This window comes from Struthio camelus, chromosome 26 (genome assembly GCF_040807025.1).
Source record: "Struthio camelus isolate bStrCam1 chromosome 26, bStrCam1.hap1, whole genome shotgun sequence".
Lineage (NCBI taxonomy): Eukaryota > Metazoa > Chordata > Aves > Struthioniformes > Struthionidae > Struthio > Struthio camelus.
Window position 1 is genome coordinate 7,661,486 of NC_090967.1, and position 27,475 is coordinate 7,688,960.

The window sequence follows — 27,475 nt, forward strand, 5'->3', positions numbered from 1 at the left end:
GCGGGGCGCCATCTTGACTGCGGGCAGCGCGGCCCGCGGTAGCCCTAGCTGTCCCAGCGCGGCGGGGGCCGCACCGACACCTGCCTCCTGCCGGCCGTCCCCTCCCGCGACGCAGCCCCTCCCCAGCCCGGCGGGAGGGCGCGGGCGCGGGCGCGGGCGGACGGCGCCCCCCGGCCCCGGCCGCCATGGCTACTCCGGGCAGGTGCCGCGCCCTCGGCCGCAAGTCAAGCCCCTGCCCTGGGCATTTCCGAAGGGAGATGGTGTCAGCCGGCCTGGAGCAGAGCAGCCGCCCTGTCGAAGGGACGGGGGCGAGGGGTGGGGGAGCGCATAGGGGCGGTTTTGGCTTTGTCAAGGAGGCTGCTCCGGCCTGGCGCTCCAGGCGTGAACACCAGCCCTGCTGGGTCAGGGCCTGGCCGGACGGGGCCTGGGCCTCTGCTTCAGCACTGCCCATGATTTTCTGCTGCAGCCAGAACGTCTCCTAAGAGATGCTCTGTGAGGCTTGTGGGTCGAGACCTCAGGCACCCCTCGGCCAAGCAATCAGGCGTAAACGCATACCCAAACCCCCCGCACAGACGCAGCCTGCAAAGAGGACAAGCAAGAGCCAAAGGACCAGAAGGAAATTTGTTTGGGGTGGAGACCAAAAAAACAGAAAAAAAATCACAAAACCCTTTATTAGAAAAGGATCCCCCCCTGTGCACAGACACTCTATGCGGTGGACTGGCCTCCTCACTCAGTTTTCAATGCGCAGATTGTTAACGCAGCCGGTTTCACCCACTGCACCACCCACAGCGGTTTCCTGACATGTTTTTTGTAACAGAGAGGACTTTCCCTCGGTCGGCAGACTGTCGGGGCGGCCGTGTGTGACGGAGCCCCCCCGGCCCCTCTGGAGGGGCTGCCCTGCCGCGCGAGGGGCACGGCCGCCTTCACGGAGCCGCTGCGAGATGACCCAGCCTGAGCGCTGCGACGGGGCCAGAACGCCTCCGGCCTGTCCGTCGCTGCGGGTGCTTCGCTCTTCTCTCGGGTCTCACAGCAGCACCCCGCAGCCGGCAGCTCCTCCGGCCCCTGGCAGCCTGGCACTGCCGGGCGCGCAGCTCCCCCGGGGGCCCGGCAGGTCCAGCAGCTGAGACGGCGCTCAGGACTGGTCCGGGGGGCTGTGGGCACCTGTAGGCAGGTCCCACTCTTAGGACAGATCATACTGTGATTTGAGTCGTTTCCACAGGCAACGAGATGTGACTGCGGTCACTATCAGTCCTAAAAGCGAGACCGTTGTCCCTACGGCTATGGTAGGGTCGGTGCTGAACGTATCTGCAAAGACACAAGAGGGACTTAAACTTGCAGCCAGACTCTGCTTGTGACAGCAAATACCCGGTCCGAGCGTAGCATCTCCGCACGGCCCTAACGCAACTGGCTGCAGCGCATGCGTTCGCCGATCCACAGAGGGGAGCGTGCACGCGCATGTGGCGTGCACGAGCGGGGACAGACCTTTGTGGTCATAGTGCAGGTCAGAAGGAGCCATGGGACGATAGGAAAAGCAGATACGAGCCTGGAGTGAAATCCCCGAGCGCAGCCAAAGCAGCGGGTGGTGGCGCCATGCGATGGGGAGCAGCTCTGCAGATTCTTCCCGGTCCAGCCCTGCGCGCCCGCATGCTCCCCTCCCCGCAGCCAGCTCGCAGCCCCGGGCCAAGCCGTGGGCTGAGCTCGGGCGCTGCAGGCAGCCACTCACCGGCGGACACGGCCAGCTGCAGGCTGGCCACCGGGGCCCGGCGGCTGAGCACGGCGCACTGGTAGCGGCCCTGGTGCTGCAGCTCCGCGTGGTCCAGGCTCAGCGTGGAGCCGCTGCCCGCCGCCTCCTCCCGGTACTGCGACAGGGCCACCGGCGTGCTCAGCCAGCGGACGGTGACGTTCTCGCCGCACTGCGCCTGGCACTCGATGCGCAGGGCCCGGCCCCGCGTCCCGCTGGGCGGCAGCGACCAGATCCGCAGGCTGCAGGCTGGCGCCGTGCCGGCAGCCGGCCCCGTGGTGGGGGAGCCCCGGTGGTGCCCGGTGCTGTCCGCGGCGGGTCCCTGCGCCTGGGCCGTGCTCCCGGCCGCGGGGCTCGCCGTGCCAGAGCCGGGCACCACGCTGGTGGCCGGACGTGCCGTGGGACTGCCTGTGGCAGGGTCCGGAGGAGCGGGGCTCGCCGTGGAGGGATTTTCGGTGGCAGCGGCCCAGTCCGAGGTGGCCCCATCACCAGGCTCCCACGATGTCGCGGTCCAGGCCGTGGTGGCATCGCGCACGGATGGCAGAGCTGCGGCAGCCTCGGACGTGGCCGTGCTGGGGCTCCCCGTCGTAGCCGCGGAGCTCGGGGGGGTCTCTGGGGCAGCGGCCGCGGCCGCTGGCTGCTCCGTCACTGCTGCAGACAGAGCCACAGAGCGGGTCGCAAGGGCTTGGCTGCAGCTCGGGGCAGGATGTCGCCCCCCCGCCGCGGCGCTGTCCCTGCAGGGCCCCTGCCGCCCCCGTCCTCCATCGCCGCCCCGCGATCGCAGCCGGCGCCGGAGCGGGAAACGTGCGGGGAGGAGCAAACCGAGCGCCCCCAGCGCTGGCGTCCTGGCCCTCTTGGGAGAGTTACGGAGCGGTGCAGAGATAGCGGCTGTTCCCCCTCCAGCAAACAGGGACCTTGAGCAGTGCAGGGAAGGGGGGGCTCGGGCGGGCGGGTAGCGCGCGCGGACTCGGTGCCCAGCGCCGCTCCCGGCACTCACCGGCATCGCTCACGGCCACAGCCGCCACCCGGGCGAAGGTCTCCCGCCGGACGGTCAGCGTCACCTCGCACCTGAACTCCGCGCCCGCGGCCACGTCGTCCCCCGCCAGCGGCAGCGTGGCGGCGATGTCGAACAGCTCCTCCTCGGTCTCCTCGACGTCGAAGTCTGCCTGCCGCAGCAGCCGGTCCCCGCGGTACCAGGCGAGCGCCAGCCCGGCCAGCGGGTAGACGCGCCGCGCCGCGCAGCGCAGGGTCGCGGGCTGCCCCGGCGCCAGGGCGGCCGGCTGCGCCGCCAGCTGCAGCGTGTCCGGCAGCGCTGCGGGGAGACGAGCGGGCGTGAAGCCGCGATTTTGGGCACCGCCAGCCCCGAGCGAGCGGGTCGTCTCGGGGCGTTCGGGGCTGTGCAGGGGAGGAGGCTGGAGCAAGGGATGCTTACAGTAGACCTTGAGGTCGACAGTGCGCTGGTAGCGCCGCCCGCCGCACGTGCCCTGGCAGATCTTGGTGCCCTCGGCGGCCACCACGGCGTCGCTCACGCGCAGGACGCTGTGGCCGGCGAAGGAGACGACGCTGCCCAGGTTGGTGTCCAGCCCCCGCCACTGCACCGTGCCCTCGGGGCAGGCCAGGGAGCAGTTCAGCTGGACCGAGCCCCCGTACGGCACCACCGGCTCCGGCGGCACCACCACCAACTCGTTGGCCGGGCGCCCTGCCGGAGGGAGAGGGGGAAACCGCGGGGGTTTAGCAAAGTGAGCAACCGCTGCAAGCCGGGCACGCGGCAGCCAGCACAGATTTCGGCTGAGGGCACCCCCCTCTCTGCTCTGCAACATGCCCAAGCTCTGCGTCTGCACAAAGACGGTATAAAAGTGCCTTTTAACGCGCAAACGGCCCCAGGCAGGAGCCCCGGACGAGCTCTCCGGGGGCCTTCTGCCCTCCGGACGGCAGGAGCGGCTCGAGGACGCCGTTTGTCGGTGCTCTGCCGCGGCGTTGGGCGCTGCTGGGGGCCTTGCTGCCGCGGGAGGAGCAGGTCCCCTGCGGCGCAAAAGAATCGAGAGCAGAAGTGGCTCTCGGCTATTTTCTAATGAAAGATGGCACAAACCCTCTCAGGTTCAGGGCTATCCATACTCATCAGCCTAACGCGCTGCAGACAGATCTGAAGTCTAGAGCAGGTCTGTCTGATGCGCAGGGTTTTCCTTCCCCTTTCTGAAGCGGTTTCGCTAAGTTTTAAGCCTGGAAAAAGACCATTAACCCCCTTCACTGAGTAAACGCTCCGCCAGGAGGGCTGGGACGGGGAGGGAACGGCACGCAGGGCTGCCTGCGCCTGGAGGAGGGCAGCGCCCTGGCGCCACGGTGAGGGTCTCCGGTCCCTCTCTGGGGCGAGCCCGGCCGCCGCAGCCCCGCTCGCCGCGGTGCGGCCAGGGGCTCCCTGCTTGTGCAGCCGGGGGCTCCGAGAGCCGCCGCGGCCCCCGCGGGACGGGGCTCGGGCAGAGCGGGGTGAGCGCTGCCCCGGGCACTCACCGCTGCAGCCCCAGAGCCAGCCGAGGAGGACGAGCAGCACCGTCTCCATCGCCTGCGGCGGCCTCTCCTCCGGTGCAGGGCAGCAGCGAGCAGCGGGTTTCACTTCCCTCCTTCCTTCCCTCCTTCCTCGCGGCCGGGAAGGCGACGGCTGGGGCTGCTCTCTGGCCGCCAGCCCCATCCTCGGCCTTTCTTAAAGCCCTGCGGGAACCGCCCCTGCACGCGCCGGCCCCGGGGCCTCCCGGCCTGCCAGCCAGCAGGGTATTTCCAGAGGGAGTTTCTAATTTTGCTCAAAATTTAGCTCTCGCGCATGCCCAGCTCTGCAGGCGCTGGCTGCGCTGGCAGCCTGGCGCCAGGGAGAGCACCTGGGTCTACGGGGCACCCGGCTGCGGCACTAGGACACCTCGTGTGCCCAAAACGCTCCCGCCCGTGGTCCCCCTGCTCTCGCCCCCGGGAGGACACGACCCCTCTGAGACAGGCGAAAACCTCTGCTCCAGCAGCCCCGGCCCCGAGCGAGGATGGCTCAGCCCTGGCCGCCGCGGTGCGGCGAGAGCTGAGTTCAAACCGCGGGGGAGCCGGGAGAGGCGAAGGGCCGGAATTTGTCCCATAGACCAGGGGGTAAAACCGAATGCTACCGAAGGTTGGGACCTCAGTGCTGCTGGGCCGAGGGTCTGGGGGGACGGGAAGCCCCATCCCAGCCTGGCTGAGCCACCCTCGGGCTGGTGGGGAGCAAGGGGATGCTGGCCAGCGGCTCCTTCGTGGACCCGGCCAAGCAGCGCCAGCCAGCAGGGACACTTCGCATCAGAGGGGCCTCGCTTGGCCCCAGAAGCGGAGCTAACGCTGCTGCTGCGGGACGCGCAGTGCTCAGCGTCGCTCAGCCCTTGCTTGCTGTGGGCCAGGAGCTGGGGCAGCCCCCGGAGGGGCTCCAGCTCCGGGGCAAAACCAGCTTTTCCCGGGTCCCAGAGGAAGGGGGTCAGAGCAGCGTCCCCGGGCCGGGGCTGCCGCGGGCTTCGCCTCCGCAAAAGCTCCCACCAGGAGTCACATCTCTCTCATGACACCCTTGGGAACAGCAGCTCCGCTACGAGGGGTAAAACCGCCCCAAACGGGGACTGTCTCTGGCCCACCCTGGTGACACGGGCACCTCTCGCCTGGACTGCCAGCGTCTCCTGTCCTGGTGCTCCAAGAGCCTGGAAACCCCGCATCGCGCGGCCCGAGAAGCGGCACCAGCTCACGCGGGAGAAACCGGCCCCGGGAGCGCCGGCTTTCCCGGAACGGGGAGGTTGCAAAGGGGCATCCTGAGGGCAGGAGAAGGCGCTCAGCCCCGAGCTGGATGCGGCGCCCCAGGGCTGCGGACAGTGTCTATTCCCAGGACAGGGAAGTCTCAAGGACAAAAGTGGATGTTCCTACGAGGGCTGGGTTTATGGCACAGAAGGAAAAAGTGTCTTAGCAGGTGGAAGATTGTTCCCACCCTACATTTTCAGGCTACGTGGCCCTGGCACGCGCCCTGTGCCCATCCTGGGTCCCCCAGCGGGTCCAGCATTGCTCCCTGGCTCCTCTCCAGCTCCCTGGAAAGGGATGGGCCCTGCTCGTGCCGGCATCCCATCCCGCTGTGCATGGCCGTGGGATGCTCCCGCGGAGCCGGAGGTTCTCCCGGCCCCCTGCGCCTTCCCGTATCAGTACCGAGAAAAGGGAAAGTCTGCACAGACCCCACGGCTTCCTGGCCGGGAACTCTACGGAGATGTCACTACTGGTAGTAGGCGTGTTGCTTATTCTGTCAGCTGGCTGGATAATTAACCATCTGACATTTTTTTGAGGCCTTCTGATGGCAAGGGAAGTGCTTTGTAAACAGCAGACCATCAGAATACGCGCATTCAGCCAAAACTGGTGATTAATGGCATTGGGGTTTTTGTTCCTTCCATCCTGTGTTAACATAGCCACTTCCCGGAGTTTCCCATGGCTGCTGCGGGGCTGTTCCCGGCCGCTACAGCCCTCCGCCACGGCCCCCAGCCGTCTCTTGGACCAACCTGCCCATTGGTCGTTTCTGCCATTGGATGGAGATGCTCTTTGGTGCAAACCTGGGGGCAAAGCGCTCAGGGGCCCCCGAGGCTGCTCCACCGTGCAGGACACGGCCCACGCCTCCCGCTCTGCCCCGGGCCCCCTTGCCGGCTCTGCGACCCCCTGGATGCCGCGCACCGAGCCCAACCCTGCTGCTTCAACCCTGAAATGAAAAGTGGAGCACGTCTGTAGGAGGCCTTTTTAAAAAAAGAAACTTTCTCCAACAGATCATTGAAAGATTAATAACTACCCGAAACTCATGTGCTTAATAACGTCCTTCCTCTGATTTGAGATTTGCAGAACACTTAAAGTTATGAGTGATTGGAGATTTGCATACAGCATTTCTCGGAGCTGCTGTGGCCTCCGCAGCGCAGGCGAATAAGCAATGCAGATTCAGAAGAAATTACAGCTATGGAAACTGAATAAATCCCCACTGTCAGGATTGCCAACTTTAACAGCTCTGGCACCTTTTGGAGGCGGAGGGAGGCGATGGGACCTGCCTGAGTTCAGAGCGAGGGGGTGGTGGAGCCACCAGTAGAAACAGATCTCTCGTCCCTCCGTCGGTCCCCGAGTTTCCCTTCATCCCGTACACAAGTGCCATCACCCCGTTTCCCACTCCGGGACCCCCCTTCTCTCCCACCCTGGCCAGCCGGGGACGCGCTCCGCCGCCCGACCCCGCTGTCCTCCCTCGTGCGAATGCCCCGGCGGCGGCCCCGGTGCCCGGCTCCCACCTCGCTCCCGTCTCGGACTTTAACACACTTGGGGTGTTTTTCTTCCGCGCTCACACAAGCAATACTTTGAGCCTGGCAGCAAGAGAACAAAGCTCCCTCATCCCCAAAATAGCAAAAAGAGATCGATCAGTCATCGATAGGATGCAGACGCAGGGCAGAAGGAACAAGCCCCCAGGTACAACCGTTTTCCAGGAAACAAAAAACCTTTTGGGTCAGAAAAAGGGCAACGCTGATTTTTGACGAAACGTAAGTCGCAGTTTTTCTCTTGGGAGCCGGTAACGCTCCTTCCCGGCAGCGCGGAGCAGAAGGGCTCTTGCTGGACGATATCAGCTCCACCAACATTTCTCAGGAAACAGACGGCGAAACAGTTCAAGGAGGTGAGAGGCAAGCGGCCGCCACGGAGCCCGCCAGGCCTGGGGGAGCGCGGGGCCGTCATCGCCTTCGCTCACCAACGCCCAGCCTCAGAAAGGAAAAGCGTGGAGGTGAAGGGGGAGAGCTGGAGCCAGATCAAGGCTTTCCGCCCCATACAAAGCACGCTCGCGCTCAGGCCAGGGCTTTTGCCAGCAGCTGCCGTCGGGCTCCCGAGGGGAACCGGCCGTCCCTGCGCCCATTCGCCCCGCGCTCGGCGCTGGCTTGGCGGCTGCTCGAACGGGACCTGACCGTGGTTCTTGCTGAAGGGCCCCGTAGCCCAGTGGGAGGGCAGCAGAAACTTAAAGGTTTTCATTTTGAGGGTGAGATAGGGTTACAGCATTGGACTTCTCAACTCAGGCATCACGGAAGAGATCAGACCGTTAACGAGAGGGGAACCTCGACCAAACCCTCCCTGGGAGGGAAGGGGAGGAAAACCGAGCCGAGAAGGACGCTGTCGAGCCCAGAGCCCCGACAGCTCCCGAAGAACGGAGCGAGGGCTTTCCCTTGGGGAAATCAGATCGGACACCCTCGCTGGGTGAGCGAGTCAAGCGGTTTCAGCTCCATCTCTTCCTCCCTCCCCGAGTATTTTTACTCCGTTAGCGTCAGCTCCCCAGGCACCCTCCGTCAACCAGAAACACGCAGGAGTTGAGCTAAGGCTGACGACCAAGTACCAGCAGCCAGTCGGCTCTCCGTTCCTGAGCAGAGTTCCCACAGCACAGGCAAATCCCATGAGCAGGCAGGGGCATCCACAGGATGCACAAGGTTACTCCGTAAAGGCGGTTTAGCCCATCACTGCACCATTCCTACAAAAATAAGCTTTCGATCAAAAGAACGAAAGCAACAGTTTTCACAAATAAAGGCCAATAGGCAATGGCAAGCAAGATGGTAGTTAGCCAGCACCAAAGTCCTTCTGAAGTTTGCTGTAATGAAGTATCAGACTCTCACAGAGCTTAAGTTACTTTGCTGCCTAAATCCCTCCAGCTCTTTTGAAAAAGCCCCTTTTGAACTCTAGGCTGTGATTGTACATAAACACCTTCCCTTTTCTCTCCAGCCAAACCAATGCAAAGGGAGACGAGCTGAGGGTTCTTGCTCAAGGAATGGCCGGGGGGCAGACAGAATAAGCTCAGAAGTCCAGAGGAAATAAATGCAAAATGCATTTATTATTTTGTAATAAATGGCTTGCTTTTCCAGCTCATTACAGGATATCAGCCATCAAGCAACAGATGCCGTCCAAGAGTTGACTTGGATTTGTTTATATTTCTTGTGATTATATTGTTTGCATTAGTACCATCCTCAAACACTAAAAAAAAAAAAAAAGGTTAAATGAATGAGATAAGATCTAAATTAGGCCTAGCTGGAAATGAACAGTTTCAGAGACTAACTTACGGCCTCAGCCCCCATCCCGTCACAAAAGAAGGCTCCTGGGGGTCAGGGCGGATGCAGGTAGCCTTACCCACGTCCTACAAACCAGAGCTGACGTGTCCTGACCTGTGAAATGCGATAAATTAGGCCACTAAGGCATTTACCGCACGAAATGCAGTAGACTAACTCATCCAGAGCATTTTCTTGCTCACTATGAGTCTGAAGGCTTGTCTTGCATTCCAAGCATTACATCGCACACTTTGCCTGAAACCCTCCCTCTTTGCAGAAGCACTCCGCATGCATTCGGTAAGACAGAGAGAGACAGCATGAGCTCAGGAGGTTTGTGACTCAAGAAAAGTTTGTATGCTTAAGCACCAAAGAAGTTAGAGCTGTGAAGATACAGTTCTTTTAATACTCTGGTGGATACCTGGATAGCTGTTTTAGGATCAGTGGAGAATTTGAATTGGTTTCAAGTAAGTTTTTGTACTAGAATGATTTAGCTCGTGTCTGTTAAAGACAGAACAGATTTACAGCGCCTGACGTGTAGCCTCTTGCAAGAATCCCTTTAGCACAGTTAACCCAAGGACCAAGAGGCATGTTGCCTAGAAGCACAAGAGACACTTTTGACCAGATGCCCTGTAACAGATGGGAGGAGAAGAACGAGAACAGAGAGCTTCACAACAACAGGAAAGTAGCAGTTTAATAAATAATCCATCAGAGGGAGAGATTAGCCGGTTCTAAACACAATTTGAAGTAAAATAAATACATTCCATCATTAGCTTAAGAAACAAACAAAACCCAGAAACACACGCAATAACAAACTTTAACTGAAAGAGCAGAGGTACTGCCGTTCTTCAATGAACGTGGGCTTGCCACATGCCCGCGCTTTTTTGAAGATAACCAAAGATGCTCACAGCCATCCAAGCGCAGAGAAAAGAATAAAACCCAGTGAAGTAAAAAGTTACTATTTTGCAAAAGTAACAGCAAAAGAGAAAGTAATGTTTTAATGCATTGTTCTTTTTAATGCAAAGAGATCAGTTTTTAAACTTTCTTGAACTGCTGCAATTAATACTGGAGCTGCAGAAGGGCAATTAAGCCAATTTTTGCCTTATGTTTGGGGTGTTGCTGTTACTGACCTGAACTACAACCCACTGCAGACAAATTATGGGAACACTGATGTTACACAGCCAGTATCAGTCATTACTCAGCAGATCAAGGGGATTTTAAGAAAAGGCTCTTTAAAAAAAAAAGTCACTTTTTGTTATAAAGTAACAAAAATTGTCAAAACTAGCTGAATGCTCTGTACAGATTTTCCAGTCTCCACAGGGAATGCTGCAAAAATTACCAGCCCTTCAGAACAGTAACATTCTTCATTCAGGTCCAGTAATTTCAGCTCCTCCACAGCTTGGCCCAAGTCCTTCTCTTTCACTTAAAAGGCAGAATGGTGGGTCGCGTCCCTACATTAACGTTTGGTTAAGATGCCCTCCCCTACCGAATAAGGTAAAAAATTCCAAAAGTGCGGAAACAAACTGCTGTCCGTTTCCGCTGCTAGTAACAAGTGGAATTTCGGGGGAATGCAAGCCGTCCTGTCACCACGCGGCACTCAAGTTTCCAGAGTAAATCATTACACTGCAGGCGCTACCCAGGCCCGAGACCTGCCACGGACCGTCCGGACTTGAAGCAGCACAGCTGCTCCAGCAGGAACTGCCGTATCAGTGAAAGGCCACCCACACCAGCACAGCTAAGGATAGCTATGCAAGCGTGCCACCTTTACACCGATAACTGCATCCACAGTGTAACTTTTACTGGTATAACTACATAAAATTGTACTCTCTTAACCTGGATAGCGATATCGTAAAGACATACAAAGGCAGACCAGGCAGCTGAAGAAACCAGCTTCTTCAGAGCTGGAGCCTGGCACGAACGGCCAGACCGCAGCCAAGACACAGCAAAATTGCTTACATCTTCTGGCTCCAAGTTCAAGGACTTTTTAACTGCTCTAAAACACTTAGGTTAACTAGTAACAAACCTGAGGAATTCAAGTGTTACTGGAAACTGGGGTATCACATCATGACAGAAAAGGACCGAGAAGCGAAGCTCGCCTGGTTAGCTCCATGGTCCGAGGAACAAAAGGCTGAGAAGCCTCAGGCAGCAGCAGTGGCGAAAGGGAACTGGATTAGAAACACATTGGTTTCAATAAACTATTAAATAAAGGAAAGGACTCTTAAAAATATATATATATATAATTTATATTATATAAATTATGTTTGTCTTTCTTGTAACGTTCTATTTTACCCGTGAAGTTTTGAGTGCCTCAGTGTGAATGAGGTAACTATTCAGTGTTTTGTTTCACTTCATTTTTGTGTGAGGGACAAAGTACTCAAGTTGATTTTCATACATAGTGTAAATAAATGAATTGGCAGATTTGCTTGTTAAACTTCAGTTTTAAAAAGTCATTTCTGTGAGCAGTACAGAGTTGGGGTGGTTGTGTAGAAGTTTAAACAAGTGGTTTTCCTTCAGGAAAGAAGTCTGCTGTGCATACGCAGTACAGACTATCCCAGTAACAGTTGAAAATTCGGGGCATCGCCACCATAAGCATGAGAAAACTGGAGTCACCATAGGTGAGTAGAACTTTTTGCTAGCTCTGTTCTCCAGTCCTGCAGTTAGATCCATATAAGCAAAGCCTCACATCCTCATACTGCCCTCGGTAACTGCCCTCCGCACAGACAAGAGTCTACTCTTTCAGTTCTGATTACAGGATCTAGGTACCAGGCAAGATTAACACTAAACAAACTCTGAATCATTTCATTTAAATGGCCACCTCCAATAACTAATTGTTTCAGAAAACTGGTAAACGGACATTACGTTATTAGTTCAGCCCAGCCTAGGCAAGCAGTGATTCCAAGCTTGTTAATATCTGACGGGCTTTTAAGTGACTTACATGAAAATGCAGATCCATCCAAAGTGAACATTAACCAGTCTCTGCTCTGACAAGCAGAGGGAAGAGGAGCTCAGGGAAGAGGTCAGAAGCTGAGTGTACCCTGGAGACCACATCCCTTTGCTCTCGTGAAGCGGACGCTCCAGGAGAGGGCCGAGCTGCACAGTCAGAGCAGAGCAGGGATTTTGCTGTGCTGGTCCCTATACTTGGGCTGTTGCGAGTCAGGGCACTGGGATCTTCGGGGCTGTCCAGTTGGTATTTTTCATTAAATCCAGAAGCAAATGGCATCTGTGAACACTGCTGCATATGCACAACATCAGCCGTGATTTCCTATTCACAAACAACCAAGACATCAAGTGACAGTACTCCCTTTGGCCTTTCTCCCCTAAGTTACTTGTCACAAATCTACAGATAAATGATCCCAGTCAGAGAACAATACAGCTGTTACACATACTCCACTCTGAGGCAGGATTATTTTTGGCAATTGTATCCTCAATTCCCTTAGCAATTAATTTCTTAAGTGTTCCTAATTTGGTTTTACTTCCCCAGAGATTGCTCAATCACATTACTTCTGATCTCACCCAAATGAGAAAAATTGTTTCCTGTCCACTTCACAATACCTCTATATATCGACAAAAAAATGAAGCTTTCGTATATATTTCTCTTAGCTTTTTCCACACACTCAAGTTCAAGCATCTTTCTAAACTGAGCTGAACCCTGCAGCTGAGGCTGCAATTTCATTTTTCAACAAAATGAAAGCGTTCATAGCAGGCTCAGAAATGCTACATGGAATCCAAACCTGTAAGTTCAAGTCAATTGTAAACATCATCATGATCTTTTGGACCGAGCAAAACAAGCTACAGTTATTACCTGGTTTTAACATCAGATGGCAGCATTTGGGGAGGAGAAGCGGGGGGGGGGGGAAATCAGCAAGCTTTATAAAAGCGCTCAAGATAAACAGCTATTTCTCTGACTGTTCTCAGGAAACTATGCTTTATCAAAGTGCTTAGCAGAGTTTAGTTGTTTCTCCAACCTCTCAAGGAACTATATTTTCTAAATAACCTTTCCAGTTCCAGAAAGAGACCACCCCCCCCACCCAAAACCTTCCAATTCCCCTCTAGAGGTAACTGCAGACAAGTGTTACATTAGCGTAACTATTCAACAAAAAAGAAAAAAACCAAGCCCAACCAGAAATACAAGTGTTGTCAACCATCTAAACATTTGTAATTCATATAATTGCCTTTCCACCATCTGTCCATTCTCCCTTGTGAACTAAGGACAGTCTCAGTTGCAACTTTACTTCTTAACTTTTGTTACCTTCATCACAACAGTAAAGTCTTTTTATTTTTTGTTCGAGTTTCACTTGGGCTGGAATGGACAAATTCATCAGCTCCTCAAGCAGTGAGGATCTACTCAAAGTTGTTGACTATATTATTTATTCTTCATACATGTGCCACTTTCTTCATAGTGTATTATCGCAGTACAAGTTGCGTATACTGCATAACACATCTTTCACCACCCTCCCAGGCCTGAGAAGGTTTGCCAATGGAGCTGTGATGGGATCAGTAGCGAGTACCAATTCTATAAGGGGATGGAGGGCATGTAACAGATGCCTTGCTTTATTCTTGCTGGCAGATCAGTTAGTTCACATTATAACAAAGACAAAGCTAGTTCCTTAATTTTTCACTGGCAAGTTGAGTATTTGGCAGGTCACATCATGAAGTTCAGTATCCACATACGAGAGCAGGTTTGCTTTAAAGAACTATTCCTTCAGGTAGTGCAGTTCAGTATCTCCCCTTTCCATCAGCACCAGATGATACAATTCCATTTTTGCACCAGCTGGATATATTTGGCTTGAAGGGAAACTGTTTCCCTTCTCATTAGCTGTTGATAGTACAGTCCATTACCTCGTTTCTTCTCTCCCCCCACCCTCTCTCTCCCCAAACTCCAACTGGCTAAGTCCTTTCTTGATCTGGAGTTGAGACACAAGCCAGGCTCTTCTCTCCCAACCTCATACACTACTGTCCTCGAGCAGGGGTTCCTTGCCATCCAATCCTCCAGCCTGTGGGCTGTGGGTCTGGGCTCCATTACTATGTTTCTTGTGGCTGCCTGATCTCAGTGCAAGGTTGTGTTCTGGAATGAACAAGGCCACTAGGAGCGACAGCAGGACAGAACATGCCCCAAACAGGAAAGGAGGCCCTGGGATAATGCTGCTCTGTAGGGCAAAGCAGAGGAACAATTAATGCTGCAAGTGTACTGACAGAAGACGACTGACAAACTGAATGATAAAGCTGAATGTGTTACCTCATCTGTAGGGTTGGCCATGTTGGGTTTTGGGGCTTTACCTAAAGTTTCCACCTCAGCCATTTCATTTAACTCGACATGAAAGAGATAGAAGACAAAGCCATAGAGAGCTGGCCCCAGTCCATTACACAGACCCCGAATTCCAGTGATCATCCCCTGAACTACACCTGGGGACGGAGAGAGGAAAGAAAGATAAGCATCCAGCTTTCTGGAAAAAAAAAAAAAAACTCATTTTTTTCAAGGGTGCTTATGTTTGAAGACAGGATCAAACATTTAGATCTAGATTGACACACACTCTACAGATGAAGTGGTTAGCTGATGATTAGCTTAGCTTAATAACAGGTTTTACAAACTCAGTAATGCTGGGCTGGCTTGCTACTTTCTAGAATAAAATGAGCATGGGTACATCGCGCAACAACTTCCAACTGAACTGAAACTGAAGGCAGCCAAATCTGAGGATTCTCTGTTAAACCGTGAAGCAGAAAAATGACTAAACAACAGCCCCCTCTCTACTTTGAGCAGGCAACATTGAACAGTTGTCTATGTGCATAATTTAAGAATCTCCTCCCAAAGCATCAAGTATGGTCAAAGGCAAGACAGGGTCAATACCACTAAGAATAAAGATATGCTTTATAGTTGACACAGATGTTATTACAGCTCTTTCCAGTGGGGACAATTAAAATATTTCTCAGTCTGAACGCCTGCTTAGATGAACTAACCCATGAGATAAATCAGTAACTCTAACTTACCCTGTTGGTCAGGGTCAGCGTTTCTAGATACCATGGCACTAATGGCTGGGAACGTGATGCTAGACATAGCAGCCACAGCTCCTGCTGCCCACATCATCCTTAGTGGGGAGAGAGGCAGAAATTAGAAGGCAGGCTCCCAAGGGATCAGCTACAGATCAACATCGAACAGCAGACAAGCATCTCCCTCTGGCGGGGGACTGAGCGCATCACAGAGCCACAGAGGTACCGAGGAGGAAGAAACCTGCCAACTCCGTTAAACAAGCGTTGGCAAACTCTTACCAAGGCTGTGATCCGAAGCCATACCAGGCAAGCTGCAGGATCTGGAAGCCTAATCCCAATAAGATGGTGTTTTTGTTTCCTATTGAACGCATGAGAATTCCCAACACTACTGTCTGGAAATAAAAGAAAAATGGGTGCTTTCAAATAAGTGCAGAGAAAGATGACAACACTGGAAGAGAAGAGGACAGGAATTAGAGGGAACCCTTGCCACTGTGAGACTGTTCTACTATGCACACGCTTTCCTCCACAGACAACAAAGCATTCTGATAACGCTTCACAAGGGCCACAAAGCATGGCTAGTGATAAAAGCCTCAATTCGTTTCTGGTCGGTTATGGCTCATCAAACCAGAACTCTACTAATTCTCATTCAAACTGTCCTCTGAGAATTTAATTCCAATGGTACACTACATAAAAAGCTTCTTTCTATTATCTTTAACTCTTTTGTACCATCTTCATCCATGCTTGCTACTTAAGTGTGGAACCTTTTTTCCATATAAACACTGCAATTTCTCCTTCTATTCGCAAGAGTTAGTTACACAGGGACTATGCAGAAATGCAGAAGGGACCTGCACTAGCAACCCTGGCTCTAATTGAGGGTAGGAAAGATAGGATTATATCAATAAGCATTCTGTTTGAAACTGGCGCTTCCCTTTCCACAGTCTGTGGAGTTTTACAGAGCAACATGGGGATGTCCAACATGCAGAAGTTTACCAGTTTGTTATGCAACAAAGAGCTACATTCAAAAGATAATACAGGGACCTTAGATGCATGGGACTGAGGATGCTTAAGTCACCATCCCAGCCCTGATTATCAACAATTTAAGGCATTCTTACAAACAGACTGCTGGATTATAGCCAGGAATTCCTTCTCACCTGGGCGAGTATAGAGAGAATTCCAACTACACCAATAAAGGCTGCTACAGTCTCTGAGGAAAAACCAATGACCTGTGAAAATACCAGAAAGGGACTTTTCAGGCAAAAGACTTGCAGCATATGAGAGAAACCACTCCATCAGAGAGTCAATAATGTTTATTGACATTGCTTATCAGGTGCTTAAACGTTAATCAGCTGTACCTCCCACCACCTCAGTGCTGCCACAGGAATAAAATAGAATATTTTCCATTGGCTATTGGCTAAAGTAGTAGCTTTAAATCAATAGGTACGCCTTAAATGCCTGAAAGTGACACAGGCAAGAGGGACAGGCAAACAGCTAGTAAGAAGCCAAGCAAGTGTCCTGGCAGTGCCTTTGAAGTGGTCACCAAACTCCTGTACTTTTTACAAAAGCTGGAATATGTCACTGTTTCTTATGGCTTCAACTCTACTAAAGTTATTGGCCAAGATCAGCTTTTCCAGCGCCTGCACCTAAGATAATATTTTTAGGCCAGGGGTTTTTGCATTCAGAGCCTTTCCTTATTGCAAGAGACTGACCTGTCGCAGATACAGGAAGAAGCTGGAGTACTGGCCAGCTTCAGGAAGGTAGGAGAGAAAGACGGTGATGCAGATGAGCAGCACCGTAGAATCCTGACCCACTTTCCGCAGGGACTGTAGAAAAGGGGAAAAAAAGAAAAAAAGAGAGAGAGAAGGCAATATCCTTAAATATTTTCCAAGTATAGAGAAATGAAAACCGAAGTACTTGCTGCAGGAAGCAGGACAAGCCTGACAATCAGCAACATCAAGCACTTCTACCTTGAACAGCGATCATATCTGCTGCAGCAAGAACTGTTGCTACTGTTGTGTCAGGTTTCTGCAACCAGCTCTCAAGAGAGCACACCTACAGCAGCAACTCCACTTCACTAATACATCAGCAAAGCTAACTCACCACAAGAGAGGCAAAACGTTGGCTTCTGTGTCCCAGTCAAGTTCACAGTTACTCCAGTCTTAATGAAATTCCCTCATTCCCTTTCATTTCATCCACATTCTCATGCATTTAAGTTACCACCTTATATCTAAGAAGTGAATTTTGCTGATCAAAAGCATTTCCCCTCCTTCCCTGCAGACTGCCAACACCACCTCTCCAGCAAGCAAAGCTGAAGGAAATCTATGCAGAGATTAACACCTTTAGTAAGGGTCCTAAAAAGCCAGCAACATAGAAGGCTTCTCTTGACACAGTACTACTGCTAGGTAATGAAACTTATATTCAAGCAACTGGTACATTTCCACCAAAAGATCTTGCTTCAGGGATACTTGAAGCTGGTTTTAGAAGTTACAAAGCTATATTAAAAAGTCAGCAGCTGCTAGACAGCTTTTTGATAAGTATAGCCTGTTATCAGTTGGACACTGCACCTTTGGCAGGGATAATCAGAATGCATCTTTCTTTTAAGAGAAAAGAGCAAAACTAAAGCATACATAAACATTACCTGGGTGCAGAAAACAAACAGCAGCAAGATTACTTACAGCAAACGGGTCTGCTTGCTCCCAAGAGATAGGAGCTCCCCAGGAGACTGGGCGCATTTCTTCTGGCAGAGATTCTGGCACAGCCAGCAAGATGAAACCAATATCCAGTAAAGCAACACCTGAAGCTAGCACAACCACCAGTGTATCGCCATAGGCTTGGGAAAGGTATGCACCAATTGCTGGACTTGTGACCAGACTAGCAGCAAATGTGGCTGACACCTGGAAGCATAAAACATTAATGCAGCCTCTTGCTAGAGCCTGTTTTCTCCTCCAAAGCAATCCAAGGGTATCAGTTTCACCACCTCTGAGAGGGATGATCCAGGTGGACAGGGCCTCCTGTACATAGAAAGATGACATGTCCCCTTCTTGGTACAATCTAGGCCAAGATCCAGCACAGGAAAATTAAAGCTATCTTAACACTTCATAAATGATACTTTCAGTAACCCTACAGAACGCGCAGGACCACAAGCTACTCATATGGATGACAGCATTACAGTTCCTGACCCCTTTACCGGTGCAAAGAATTTCACAGAGCAGGCTGGAGAAGAGACTTAAGTGACAACACATCTGGAATTCAGATCTCAGAAACCAGCCCGCTCTCAGTGCTAAGTCAAGAACAGAAGCAGAAACAAGGACAGTGTGCTGTTTATGAAGTGCCTGTCTTTTCACTGATACTCTCCTAAGACTAGTTGCCAACAGATCTCCCACCCTAATTTTACACCTCTCCTAACCTTGAAGCGCTAGATATTTCCTTCAAGAGGTAAGCCAGTTACTCAGTTCCTTACCAAGCCATATGCTGTGCTGCGTTCATGCTCCTGTGTGATATCAGCAACGTAGGCAAAAATCACAGAAAAGGTGACAGCAAAGACTCCAGACATGGAAATGACAGCAAAATACCACCTGGAACGGGAGTTGCCAAAGGTAAAGTTAGAGACCAACCACATGGCAGAGTCTACAGCTGCTGAATTAGAACCTTTCCCCATATTCCTCCTTCAGTCCATACTCTTTCACTGCATCACAAAGTGCTCAAAAACACTTAACTTCAGTCCTGTGGCCCTTACGTTTTATGGCTTATTTTCCTACACAGCAAGGAAACGTTAACATGCTTTAATAGCAATAATGTGCTTATCGGGAGAACAGACCTTAGGAGAAGCATGAAATATTTTTTTCTTCCTGAAACAGAGCCATCTGGTAGAACAGGACAGGTAAATTGGCATCCAGGCTGATGAAACGGTACACCCTCAGGCTCCTTTTCCAGTGCACAAGACACTTCCATCATCTCTAAATGCAACACCAGCAAATCCTCCACCATTCAGCTTCATGCTGATTCCTCTTCTCAGAAACCCTCAGCTACGAGGGGAGTAAACTCACCACGGACTGATCTTCATAAGGGGAATTGGCGCACACGTGAAGAACACAGTGAGGAGGAGGAAGGATTTCCTGCCCCAGACGTCAGAGAGAGCACCAATCAGTGGGGCACTTAGAAAAGAAAGCAGGCCCTAAGACAAGACAGACAAGATTACAGAGAGAAATCCCTCACTTTAAATTTAGACTGTCAATAGCAAGAGCTTTTGGTAACATTGTCCAAAGATAAAGTGTGAGGAGGCAATCCATTCCTATTTTCTACAAGCAGGAAACGTTACCTAAACACAACAATTAAAACTGCTGACATCCTTTACTGAGAAAAACTATCAGCTCAATGCTGCTAAATACTTCAGTCATTTCCCTCTCTCTGCAACTGCTTGGCCTGCAGCTGTGGTCTTCTCAGGCAGCCTTGTGCAGCAGGGAGTTGCCCTGCCAGTACCTAAAAAGATGTTGGCATAGCTCTATCACATTAACATCTGCTACGGTTCTAGGGAAAGCTTTCTCTTTTAGGTGGAGACAAGACAGTCCTGAACAGATGCCAAGGCCATAATGTCTTTCAAACTATGCAATGACTTTCAAACTGAGACAGATAGGTAAGAACCTTTAAGTGTATACAGGAGTGCCCAAGTCACATCAAAGGAAACCTCACTGAGGCCTTTTCTTGGGGAACCTCTTGCTAGAGCCAAGGCCTAACAATTAGTTTTGCCACGCTCCCTTGAGTCAGAATGCATGACCATTGCTCATTAGCTATACTTGCCTCAAATCCTGGTCTGGAAATGCTGGCCTAGTCCAAAGGCACTGCACCCATTTACTGTACCACAGCATACTCCCTACTGCTATGTGGGGACAGCCCACTCTTCGAGCCAGCATAGTTTCAGTTTCTATTACTGAAAAGTTCTGATATCATGAACTTTTTATTTTGTTACCCTCCAGAATGTGGTTACAGGGCCATCTCAGACTGATTAAAAATATTTTCAACCAAAATAAACACAGCTGTGATAGCCTTAAAAAAAAAAAAAAGTTAAAGACGTATGCTGTTAATACTACTTGGTAAGGTCTACTATGCAAGCAACCCAATTTTTATGCTCTGTCAATTCTTCTTTTTCCATCGAATTTGCCAGTGGGCTCCCCACACCGAAATACAGATGTTTATCTGTCAAATATTGGTTTACAACAGCAAGTGACATGGGTTATAATGGCTTGTCACTTCTTGCAATGATCTCAGGTTCAAATGGAAGCCCACGCACTCAGACTCATCTATTGCATGTGTCTATAAAACCAGAAGAGATATTCCTTACCTTGACTCCATGAATCAGGCCATTCATCAAGAACGTATGCTGAGGAAAAGTCTGGTGTAACACCTAGAAAAAACAGAGCCAGCACCTTTTACAAAATCTCCATTAAGTTCTGCAAGCGCCTGACAGCTAAATGCCTGTAAGAGCGCAACACAGGGAAAATGGGAAGTACACTGTGGACAATCCCACTGCTATAATCACATAAGGAATTCACCTCATCTCTCAGTCATGGGCAGCCACTTTCTCTAATACATCTCAGGCCTATAAATTATTCCACTATGTTCGGTTCAGGGTGAGCGCACAGACATTTTACTAAGGCTGAGATAATTTGACACATGCCTTTCTCCATCCCTGTCCCATCTGGTTTCCCCCTGTTTTTACTTCATGTAACCACATAACTTTTCTGTTCCTCCCTCTCACTTTTGTACCCTCTATACACTTGATTTGCATTTTACACTACTAAGCGTATTTCTAAAGGCCTTTGTATAAACAAAGACTCCTTTTGTGTAGTTACCTAGACATCAGGTCAAAAATATGCATGGCACATTAGACTTCAGCGTGAGCTTGGCATACCAACACCAGGAAAAAAAAAAAAAAAAAAAAAAAGAAGAACTTCCTGAAGTTGCCAAATTAGAAGTTTCCAGCTCCTTAACTCAAGACAAATATCTGAAATGAGATTTCTAGTTTCTTTAATAAAGCTAATCCTCTGTGCTTAACTTCATTGCGAAGCTGGGTTTGCTGCCTGCGTTAATCATAACTGTCAAGTCCTGAATGAATTACTGATGGGACCTTGTAGAATCAGCATGACATGGTGTGGTAAATAATTGCAGGGAATTTGTCTCTGTGCTTTGATACCTCAGGAAATGATGCTGGTTGCTCAACAAAAGGTTGTTTTATCCCTAAAAAAACTGACAGTAAATCCATAGTCCAGTATAGGGCAAAAGGAGCAGTCTTTGGATAAAAAAAAGTCAAAGTCTAACTCATCTTTCATTCATTAAGATCCCACATACACCTTTTTTTTTTCTAATCCCCCTCCCTTCAAAAAAAAGCAGTAAGTCATAGTAAGTTACTAGTAAATTCTAGTACTTTCAAGTCAGGTCTTTCAGTCTTGGTATCTCAAAATCCTGTGAAAACTTTCAAAAATGTTACTCACGTTTTACTGAGCTAAATGGTAATAACTTAAAAAATTGCTAAGCTCCATAAGAAATTGCTATAACTCCAGCTTCTTCATACAGAAAAGTTTTCAGGTACAAATCATTACATTTTTGGTTTCTATTTCTTAAACTTCAAACTCAAATAGCCTATATTAAGATCTTTACCCTCAGCATCGGGAGGTGTCCTCTAGTCTACAAGAGCCAGTACTCCCAAGGAGACTTACTCACCGTTAACATAGGAGTGGTCAACAGCCCCCAGGCAAAAAACTCCAGGAAAATAACCACCACTGCATGGTACACACTGGGTTCGCCAATCCCCTGTCGCTGTAAAACAAAGTTCCACAAGTAACAACAATACACGAATCCTGATCTGCTACAGATTTAAGGCTTGTGATTGGGTGGATGCTGAAGTGTAGACTCTGACCTAAGCTCTTCCTGAAACGATTCACTGCTGCTGCAGCACCACCTCTCCTACTGGGGACTACCCACGTACATCTCTTCCATCAAGCTAATCATTTTCAATTTTTTTCCTCCAATAACTTAATAGCTTCAATATCATAATCCTTTTCCTGAAAGGTGACTGAATGTTTCAACCTTTCAATTCTCACCTTAAGGACTTTGAGAGGAAACACCTAACTTCTTTGTGCATTTTGATAGCAGCATATGCAATACTTATTTAAAAAAAAAAAAAAAAAAAAACTGGGAGTTTGGAAAGGCAGTTTTACTCCTCAGTCCTGACTCCATATATGCTGCATGGTGGGAAGGGCACAGTCGTTAGATTAGCTAAAAAAAAAAGCCCTCAAGGCCTCGCTTATCTTTCTTTCATTGAAGACTTCTCATAGCACTTTTAGTGTAACATTTGTTCTGTCACTTTTCTCAGGGCCAAACCTCAGATGCTAGCCCAGAAGGTTTTCTCTTGCCATGCAGAATATACCTGCAAATTCACAAGTCTACAAAGAAAACATATCACGAGGCACTGAAGGAAAGCACACATTTCAGCCAACTCACATCGCAGAACTGCACAGACCAAACACGCACAATGTGCTTTTCCACAAAAGCCAGTTTCTTAGTCTTAGCAAACCATACGATTTGAACACACAAAGAAGTGTAGACTAACCCTCATAAAATTATTAACACAACCACTTGAGATGTCTGCAATCCCAGCAACTTAGACAGCTCCCAATGACTTGAAGAATACCAAAAGTTAAAGGGTTAAAGTAAAAGTTTCCCGTCTTGGTAACTGCTGGGTTAACTATGTGTTTTCTTCAGTGCACGTGCTGCAAGCTCCCCTTTCTGGTCTGGCATTGAAAGAGATCTGTATCCTAAAAAAACAAATCTTGTGGTCAGCTAACTCAGAGGATAAAATATTTGGGACTTAATACCAAAAGCTTCAAACACCAAAGCTATTGCCGTGAATCTGTTAGTAGCAGGTTGTCGTAGTCCTTGGTAAGACCTCAGCTGGGGTTCCACCAAAAACTTACATGGATTAAGTCAGTGGGGTACATGGTTTCCAACTCCTTTCCTCTACAAGGGTATTAAAATATTTCTATCTATGCTGAATGCAGCTGCAGAACATGCCAATCTACTGCTTGGCATACTTTTAACGTTGAAAACATTAAATATTGTTACGAATGGCAAACACAGATGGGATCTTGGGCATTTAATGGAATATGAATTTACTGACCTTTGTAGAAAAGCTATTTTATATTTAAGGTCTTGTTTAACAAAATAGAAAGTCTTTATATTCTATTTTACACCTTCTGATGCTGCCTACTCCTTTCACATGACCAGTTTTACACTAAAAAGCTTCTCTGACACAAGTTAAAACATTGAGGGTCGCATAGAAAAAAAAAAGTACAAATTAAATTCACTTTAGAGACTTGACACCATACACTGATGGAAATTTTCTTGTTTTGACTACTTATGTGGACCGTTAATAGTCAGACATGGAAACAGCATGACAGTTAGCATCTCACTGGCTTCTAATGCTGCTTCATTGCACTTGAATCCCATTCTGCATACCTAGTTCTTATTTACAGAAATACTCAGTTCCCAGTGTAGTTCACCTAAAGATCACTGTGCTAATTAGGTGTTTGGAGCACTTTGTATTTACTAATGGTGGAAATTTAACTATCGCCATTAATTAAGTAAACCTTTGAGTTCCAGATCGCTCAGCCTAAGCAGCAGAAGCTAAACTGGCTTATAACAATCAATTTCTCGTTATGGAATAAGTGCAGGTGAAGTCCAGATCTGACCTGTTCACAGCTTAATGTCACTCCTTCCACTTTGTCCGTCATCTTATTGTGTTAGACTCCTTAAACAATTTAGGAGAGTTAATCTCCCTTAGAGTATGTGGACAGCCCACCAAATCACTCTGCTGGAGGATGTAAAGCCGCCACAGCAAAATATAAACACAATGCTAGGAGACTGCAGGACAGGTCAATGCTTCATGGCTAGAGCTGCCACTGTCTCCCAAGAGAACAAGTACGCTCAGAGAGAGCTTGCAACCATCTTAAGCTCAGGTGCATCTACCTCAAAGCTGTCCTCGTACTAGAGGGAAGGTTGTAATTTGCACCATAGTTATACAGTAGCAATGCCTGGAGCTTCTTGCAGTGCTGTTCTTTTCCCACACTAAGAATTCTTCTCAAATGAGGTAAATATTTTACCTAGATTTGAAGGTGGTTTGACATGCTCAAAGTGAATAATAAATGACAGCATGAACATCTCAAGTACTAGTTAATACTTTCACCCAGTGAATTTGGAAACAGACAGGCCTATCTCGAGGATGACAGCTTCAGACCACGCTGCGCCGCTCCACAGAGGATAAGCTGCACTCGTCCACATTCGAGGGAGCTCCACGGCCCCAAGACCTTGGCAACAGGCACACGAGCTCCTGGCAGGCACTGGAGGCAGCCAGGACATGGCCTGCACCCCAGCTGCAACCTGGCTTCGAGAGCCCAGCGCGGCCGCTGAGGCTGCCAGGGCTTGGCATCCCCACCTTCACCTCCCTGTGCCCCCGCCCCTACCCTGACCCTCTTTCCCTCTGCATCCCCAGCACCTAGCGCCTCCACCTTCTGCTTTCCCCAGCCCAGCACCCCACACTGACCCCCCTGCCTTCCTCCTAGCACCCCACAGCAGCTCCCTGGCCAGCTCTTCATGCCCTCTGCTCCTGCACCCCACGCTCCTGCCCCCCTGGCAGCACAGGTCTGCATTTTGCTTCTCATGCATCTGCTCACCCCATGGCCACTGCTCCCCCAGATCCCTTCCCTCTGCCTCACACTCCCACCCACCCTGTGGTCCCCTCAGCCCCTTTCCCAGTGCCCCCAGCCCTAAACCACCATGCCCCACACACTCCTGCCATCCCTTAGCCCCCCTAAGCCCCCACCCCACAGCCCCCAGCTTGCCACACTGCACCCCATGGTGCCCCTGAGCTCCTAGTACTGCCTACAGCCCTGGCCCCCCAAGCTCCCCACACTGCAACTCACACTCCTGCAGACTCCTGGGCTCAGCACTGCCCCCTACATCCCTGCACTGTGCTCCGGGCCCCCCACATCCCTGCAGACCCCCCAGCACTGTCCCCCGGGCTCCCCACACCCCTGCACACCCCCAGCACTGCCCCCCGTGCTCCCCACACTCCGGCAGACCCCCTGCACTGCCCCCCGGGCTCCCCACACCCCTGCAGGCCCCCAGCACTGCCCCCAAACCCCTGCACTGCCTCCCAGGCTCCCCACACTCCGACAGACCCCCTGCACTGCCCCCCGGGCTCCCCACACCCCTGCAGGCCCCCTGCACTGCCCCCCCACGCCCCTGCACTGCTCCCCGGGCTCCCCACACCCCTGCAGGCCCCCTGCACTGCCCCCACATCCCTGCACTGCCCCCCGGACTCCCCACACCCCTGCAGGCCCCCTGCACTGCCCCCACATCCCTGCACTGCCCCCCGGGCTCCCCATACCCCTGCAGGCCCCCTGCACTGCCCCCACATCCCTGCACTGCCCCCCGGGCTCCCCACACCCCTGCAGGCCCCCTGCACTGCCCCCACATCCCTGCACTGCCCCCCGGACTCCCCACACCCCTGCAGGCCCCCTGCACTGCCCCCAAAACCCTGCACTGCCCCCCGGACTCCCCACACCCCTGCACACCCCCTGCACTGCCCCCACATCCCTGCACTGCCCCCCGGGCTCCCCACACCCCTGCACACCCCCAGCACTGCCCCCACATCCCTGCACTGCCCCCTGGGCTCCCCACACCCCTGCAGGCCCCCTGCACTGCCCCCACATCCCTGCACTGCCCCCCGGGCTCCCCACACCCCTGCAGGCCCCCAGCACTGCCCCCCACGCCCCTGCACTGCTCCCCGGGCCCCCCACGCCCCTGCACTGCCCCCGACCCCCCCAGAGCCCTGCAGACCCCCGTCCCCCCGCTCCGCGGCCCACTCACGCTGGCCCCGTCGCGGATGACGATCTTCTTGGCCAGCAGTACGCTGCGGTTGAGCCGCTTCTTCTTCTTCTTCTCGCCGGTCATGGCGCCGCCGGGCCGCTGCCGTTACCCGCGCTCCGCGGCTGCCCCATCCTCCCTGCGGCGGGCCGGGCCGAGCCGCGCCGAGCCCGGGCCCGGGGCTGGCCGGGCGCTCGGGCGGCGCCGCCGGGCGACGGTGGCGGGGCCCGGCCTGGCCGCGGCGGCGGGCGGGGGCGGGGCGGGGCAGCCCGGCCCGGCCGCCCGCGCCGTGACGTCACCCCGCCCGCCCCCGTCGCCCGGACGATGGCGCTGACGGGCGTTGCCAGGGCCCTATCGCCGTGCTCCCCGCATCGCGCGCCGCTCCCTCGCGCCCCATTGGCTGCTCCGCTCGCTCCCGCCCGCTCGCTCCCGCCTCGTGATTGGGTGAGGAGGACGGAGGGGCGGGACGGGGCAGAGGCGTTGGGGAGCCCCTTCCAGCGGCCTGGCGGGGCGCGCCGCCGCGGTCACGGGGCATCATGGGAAGCGCCGCTCCTCGGCTGAGCGGCGCCTCCTCCCAGGACCGTTGGGGCGGGCTCGGTGCATGCTGGGATACGTCGGTCCTCCGGGGCCCCGCCGCGGTGCCTGCTGGGATGTGTCGGTCCTCCTGGGCGTCGTCGCGGTGCCTGCTGGGATGCGTCGGTCCTCCGGGGCCCCGCCGCGGTGCCTGCTGGGATGCGTCGGTCCTCCCGGGCCTGGCCATGGCGGGTCGGTGGCGCCTGCAAGTCCCCGGGGGGCCAGGCTGGCTTTTGGCTGCTGTCGGGGGAAGCCCCCGCGTGGGGAGGGGGCCACGGGCAGAGGAGAAGAGAGGGGTCGCGGCAGCAGCTGAGCCAGGTTCCCGCCGACTTGCTGCCTGGAGTGACTAATTGTACTGCATTCAAATGAGCGACAGCGAAGCTTGCCGCTGGGAACGAGCTGCGGGCGCGAGTCCGCGGCGGTGACGGATGCGCTGCGCCTGCCGCTCCTCTGGGCCCTCGCCCGGGATTCGCGCCCTGCTGACCTGGGAGGCCGCAGAGCCCGCTCCGGCCGCCTCCGAAGCCGTTTCCTGCCGGCTCTGGCTGTTTGGGGAGAGCAGGGAGCCGTGCTTACTGCCAGAGCCTGGTGGGCTGGTTCTGCTGCGGCCTGTTCCCTCTGGACCCACCATCTCCCATGGCTTCTCCAGAACCATCTGTCGGTTGTTTACCGACAACGTTACCTCTGGGAGAGCATCTGGAAGTAACTCTGAGCTGTACCTTCATTTGCTTGGGCTCCCAGGGACGCAGAGAAGGGGATTTGAGCTCCCCCTATCACTGGCTGACCCAGCCCTTATGAAAGAGGAGTGCTGCATCCACTCCCTCATCCCCACATTAAAGGCACCTGATCTCCCCCAGAACAGCCCTGGCCAGCTGGGTGAAACCTAATGCTGCCGGGGATGCTCAGAGCTGTCCTGCCCCATCTGGGGTGCGCTGGCCGCCGTCTAATCCAGGGGTCTGCCCCCACTCTGGAGCAGGCGGCGCTCAGTGCTGGCTGGCTGCTGGGCGGACGTTGCTTCTAGCCCTCCCCGGGGTGCTGGGGCGCAGCACGGGCAGGGTGTAGTGTTACAGCCCCCCAGGGCACCCCTGCCCCTCGCGGGTGTCCGTTTTCAGCATGCTCGCTTTGTATCAAGCAACTGGCTTTGGAGCGTCAGCACTCTGGAGGGATTAAGGTTTCATGAAGGGCTAAACTC

General features: G+C 52.7%; 3 protein-coding genes across 6 annotated transcripts in view; all 3 read right to left on the minus strand.

Annotated features, from left to right (window-relative positions):
- BSG (basigin (Ok blood group)) overlaps positions 1 to 27,475 on the minus strand; it is a 133,793-nt gene that overhangs the window by 33,053 nt on the left and 73,265 nt on the right. The window lies entirely within an intron of this gene.
- Positions 654 to 9,339, minus strand: MADCAM1 (mucosal vascular addressin cell adhesion molecule 1). Of its 3 annotated transcripts, XM_068919716.1 has the most exons (6): positions 8,830 to 9,339; positions 4,250 to 8,743; positions 3,174 to 3,440; positions 2,739 to 3,053; positions 1,724 to 2,392; positions 654 to 1,305 (listed from the first exon to the last, which is right to left on the minus strand). In XM_068919716.1, exons 2-6 carry the CDS (start codon positions 4,425 to 4,427, stop codon positions 1,181 to 1,183), a joined length of 1,554 nt encoding a protein of 517 aa, XP_068775817.1. In that variant the 5' UTR covers positions 4,428 to 8,743; positions 8,830 to 9,339; the 3' UTR covers positions 654 to 1,180. The 3 variants fall into 3 exon arrangements, with proteins under 3 accessions (XP_068775817.1, XP_068775818.1, XP_068775819.1); XM_068919717.1 differs by lacking the exon at positions 8,830 to 9,339 and having other exon boundaries at positions 1,724 to 2,389; positions 4,250 to 8,592; XM_068919718.1 differs by lacking the exon at positions 8,830 to 9,339 and having other exon boundaries at positions 654 to 1,161; positions 4,250 to 8,592.
- Positions 9,488 to 25,914, minus strand: LOC104147632 (hippocampus abundant transcript 1 protein). 2 transcript variants are annotated; one of them, XM_068919719.1, is made up of 12 exons: positions 25,717 to 25,914; positions 21,511 to 21,606; positions 20,132 to 20,194; positions 18,840 to 18,967; positions 18,254 to 18,368; positions 17,469 to 17,687; positions 16,503 to 16,616; positions 15,948 to 16,019; positions 15,076 to 15,188; positions 14,797 to 14,894; positions 14,048 to 14,214; positions 9,488 to 13,958 (listed from the first exon to the last, which is right to left on the minus strand). In XM_068919719.1, the coding sequence occupies exons 1-12, from the start codon at positions 25,798 to 25,800 to the stop codon at positions 13,755 to 13,757; spliced, it is 1,473 nt and encodes a 490-aa protein (XP_068775820.1). In that variant the 5' UTR covers positions 25,801 to 25,914; the 3' UTR covers positions 9,488 to 13,754. The 2 variants fall into 2 exon arrangements, with proteins under 2 accessions (XP_068775820.1, XP_009678694.1); XM_009680399.2 differs by lacking the exons at positions 18,840 to 18,967; positions 20,132 to 20,194; positions 21,511 to 21,606; positions 25,717 to 25,914 and adding an exon at positions 18,611 to 18,821.

Bases quoted from the DNA above. Each gene is read 5' to 3' on its own strand.
- LOC104147632 (XM_068919719.1), bottom strand. From the start codon at position 25,800: ATGACCGGCGAGAAGAAGAAGAAGAAGCGGCTCAACCGCAGCGTACTG. The intron at 18,369-18,839 runs GTGAGTTTACTC...CTCCCGTTCCAG, and splicing joins CTTATGAAGATCAGTCCGTG to GTGGTATTTTGCTGTCATTT. The intron at 14,215-14,796 runs GTAAGTTAGAGT...CTCCGTCCCCAG, and splicing joins CGCTGACCCTGACCAACAGG to GTGTAGTTCAGGGGATGATC.
- MADCAM1 (XM_068919716.1), bottom strand. From the start codon at position 4,427: ATGGGGCTGGCGGCCAGAGAGCAGCCCCAGCCGTCGCCTTCCCGGCCG. The intron at 3,441-4,249 runs GTGAGTGCCCGG...TCCCTCCGGCAG, and splicing joins CTGGCTCTGGGGCTGCAGCG to GGCGCCCGGCCAACGAGTTG. The intron at 3,054-3,173 runs GTAAGCATCCCT...GTCTCCCCGCAG, and splicing joins TGTCGACCTCAAGGTCTACT to CGCTGCCGGACACGCTGCAG.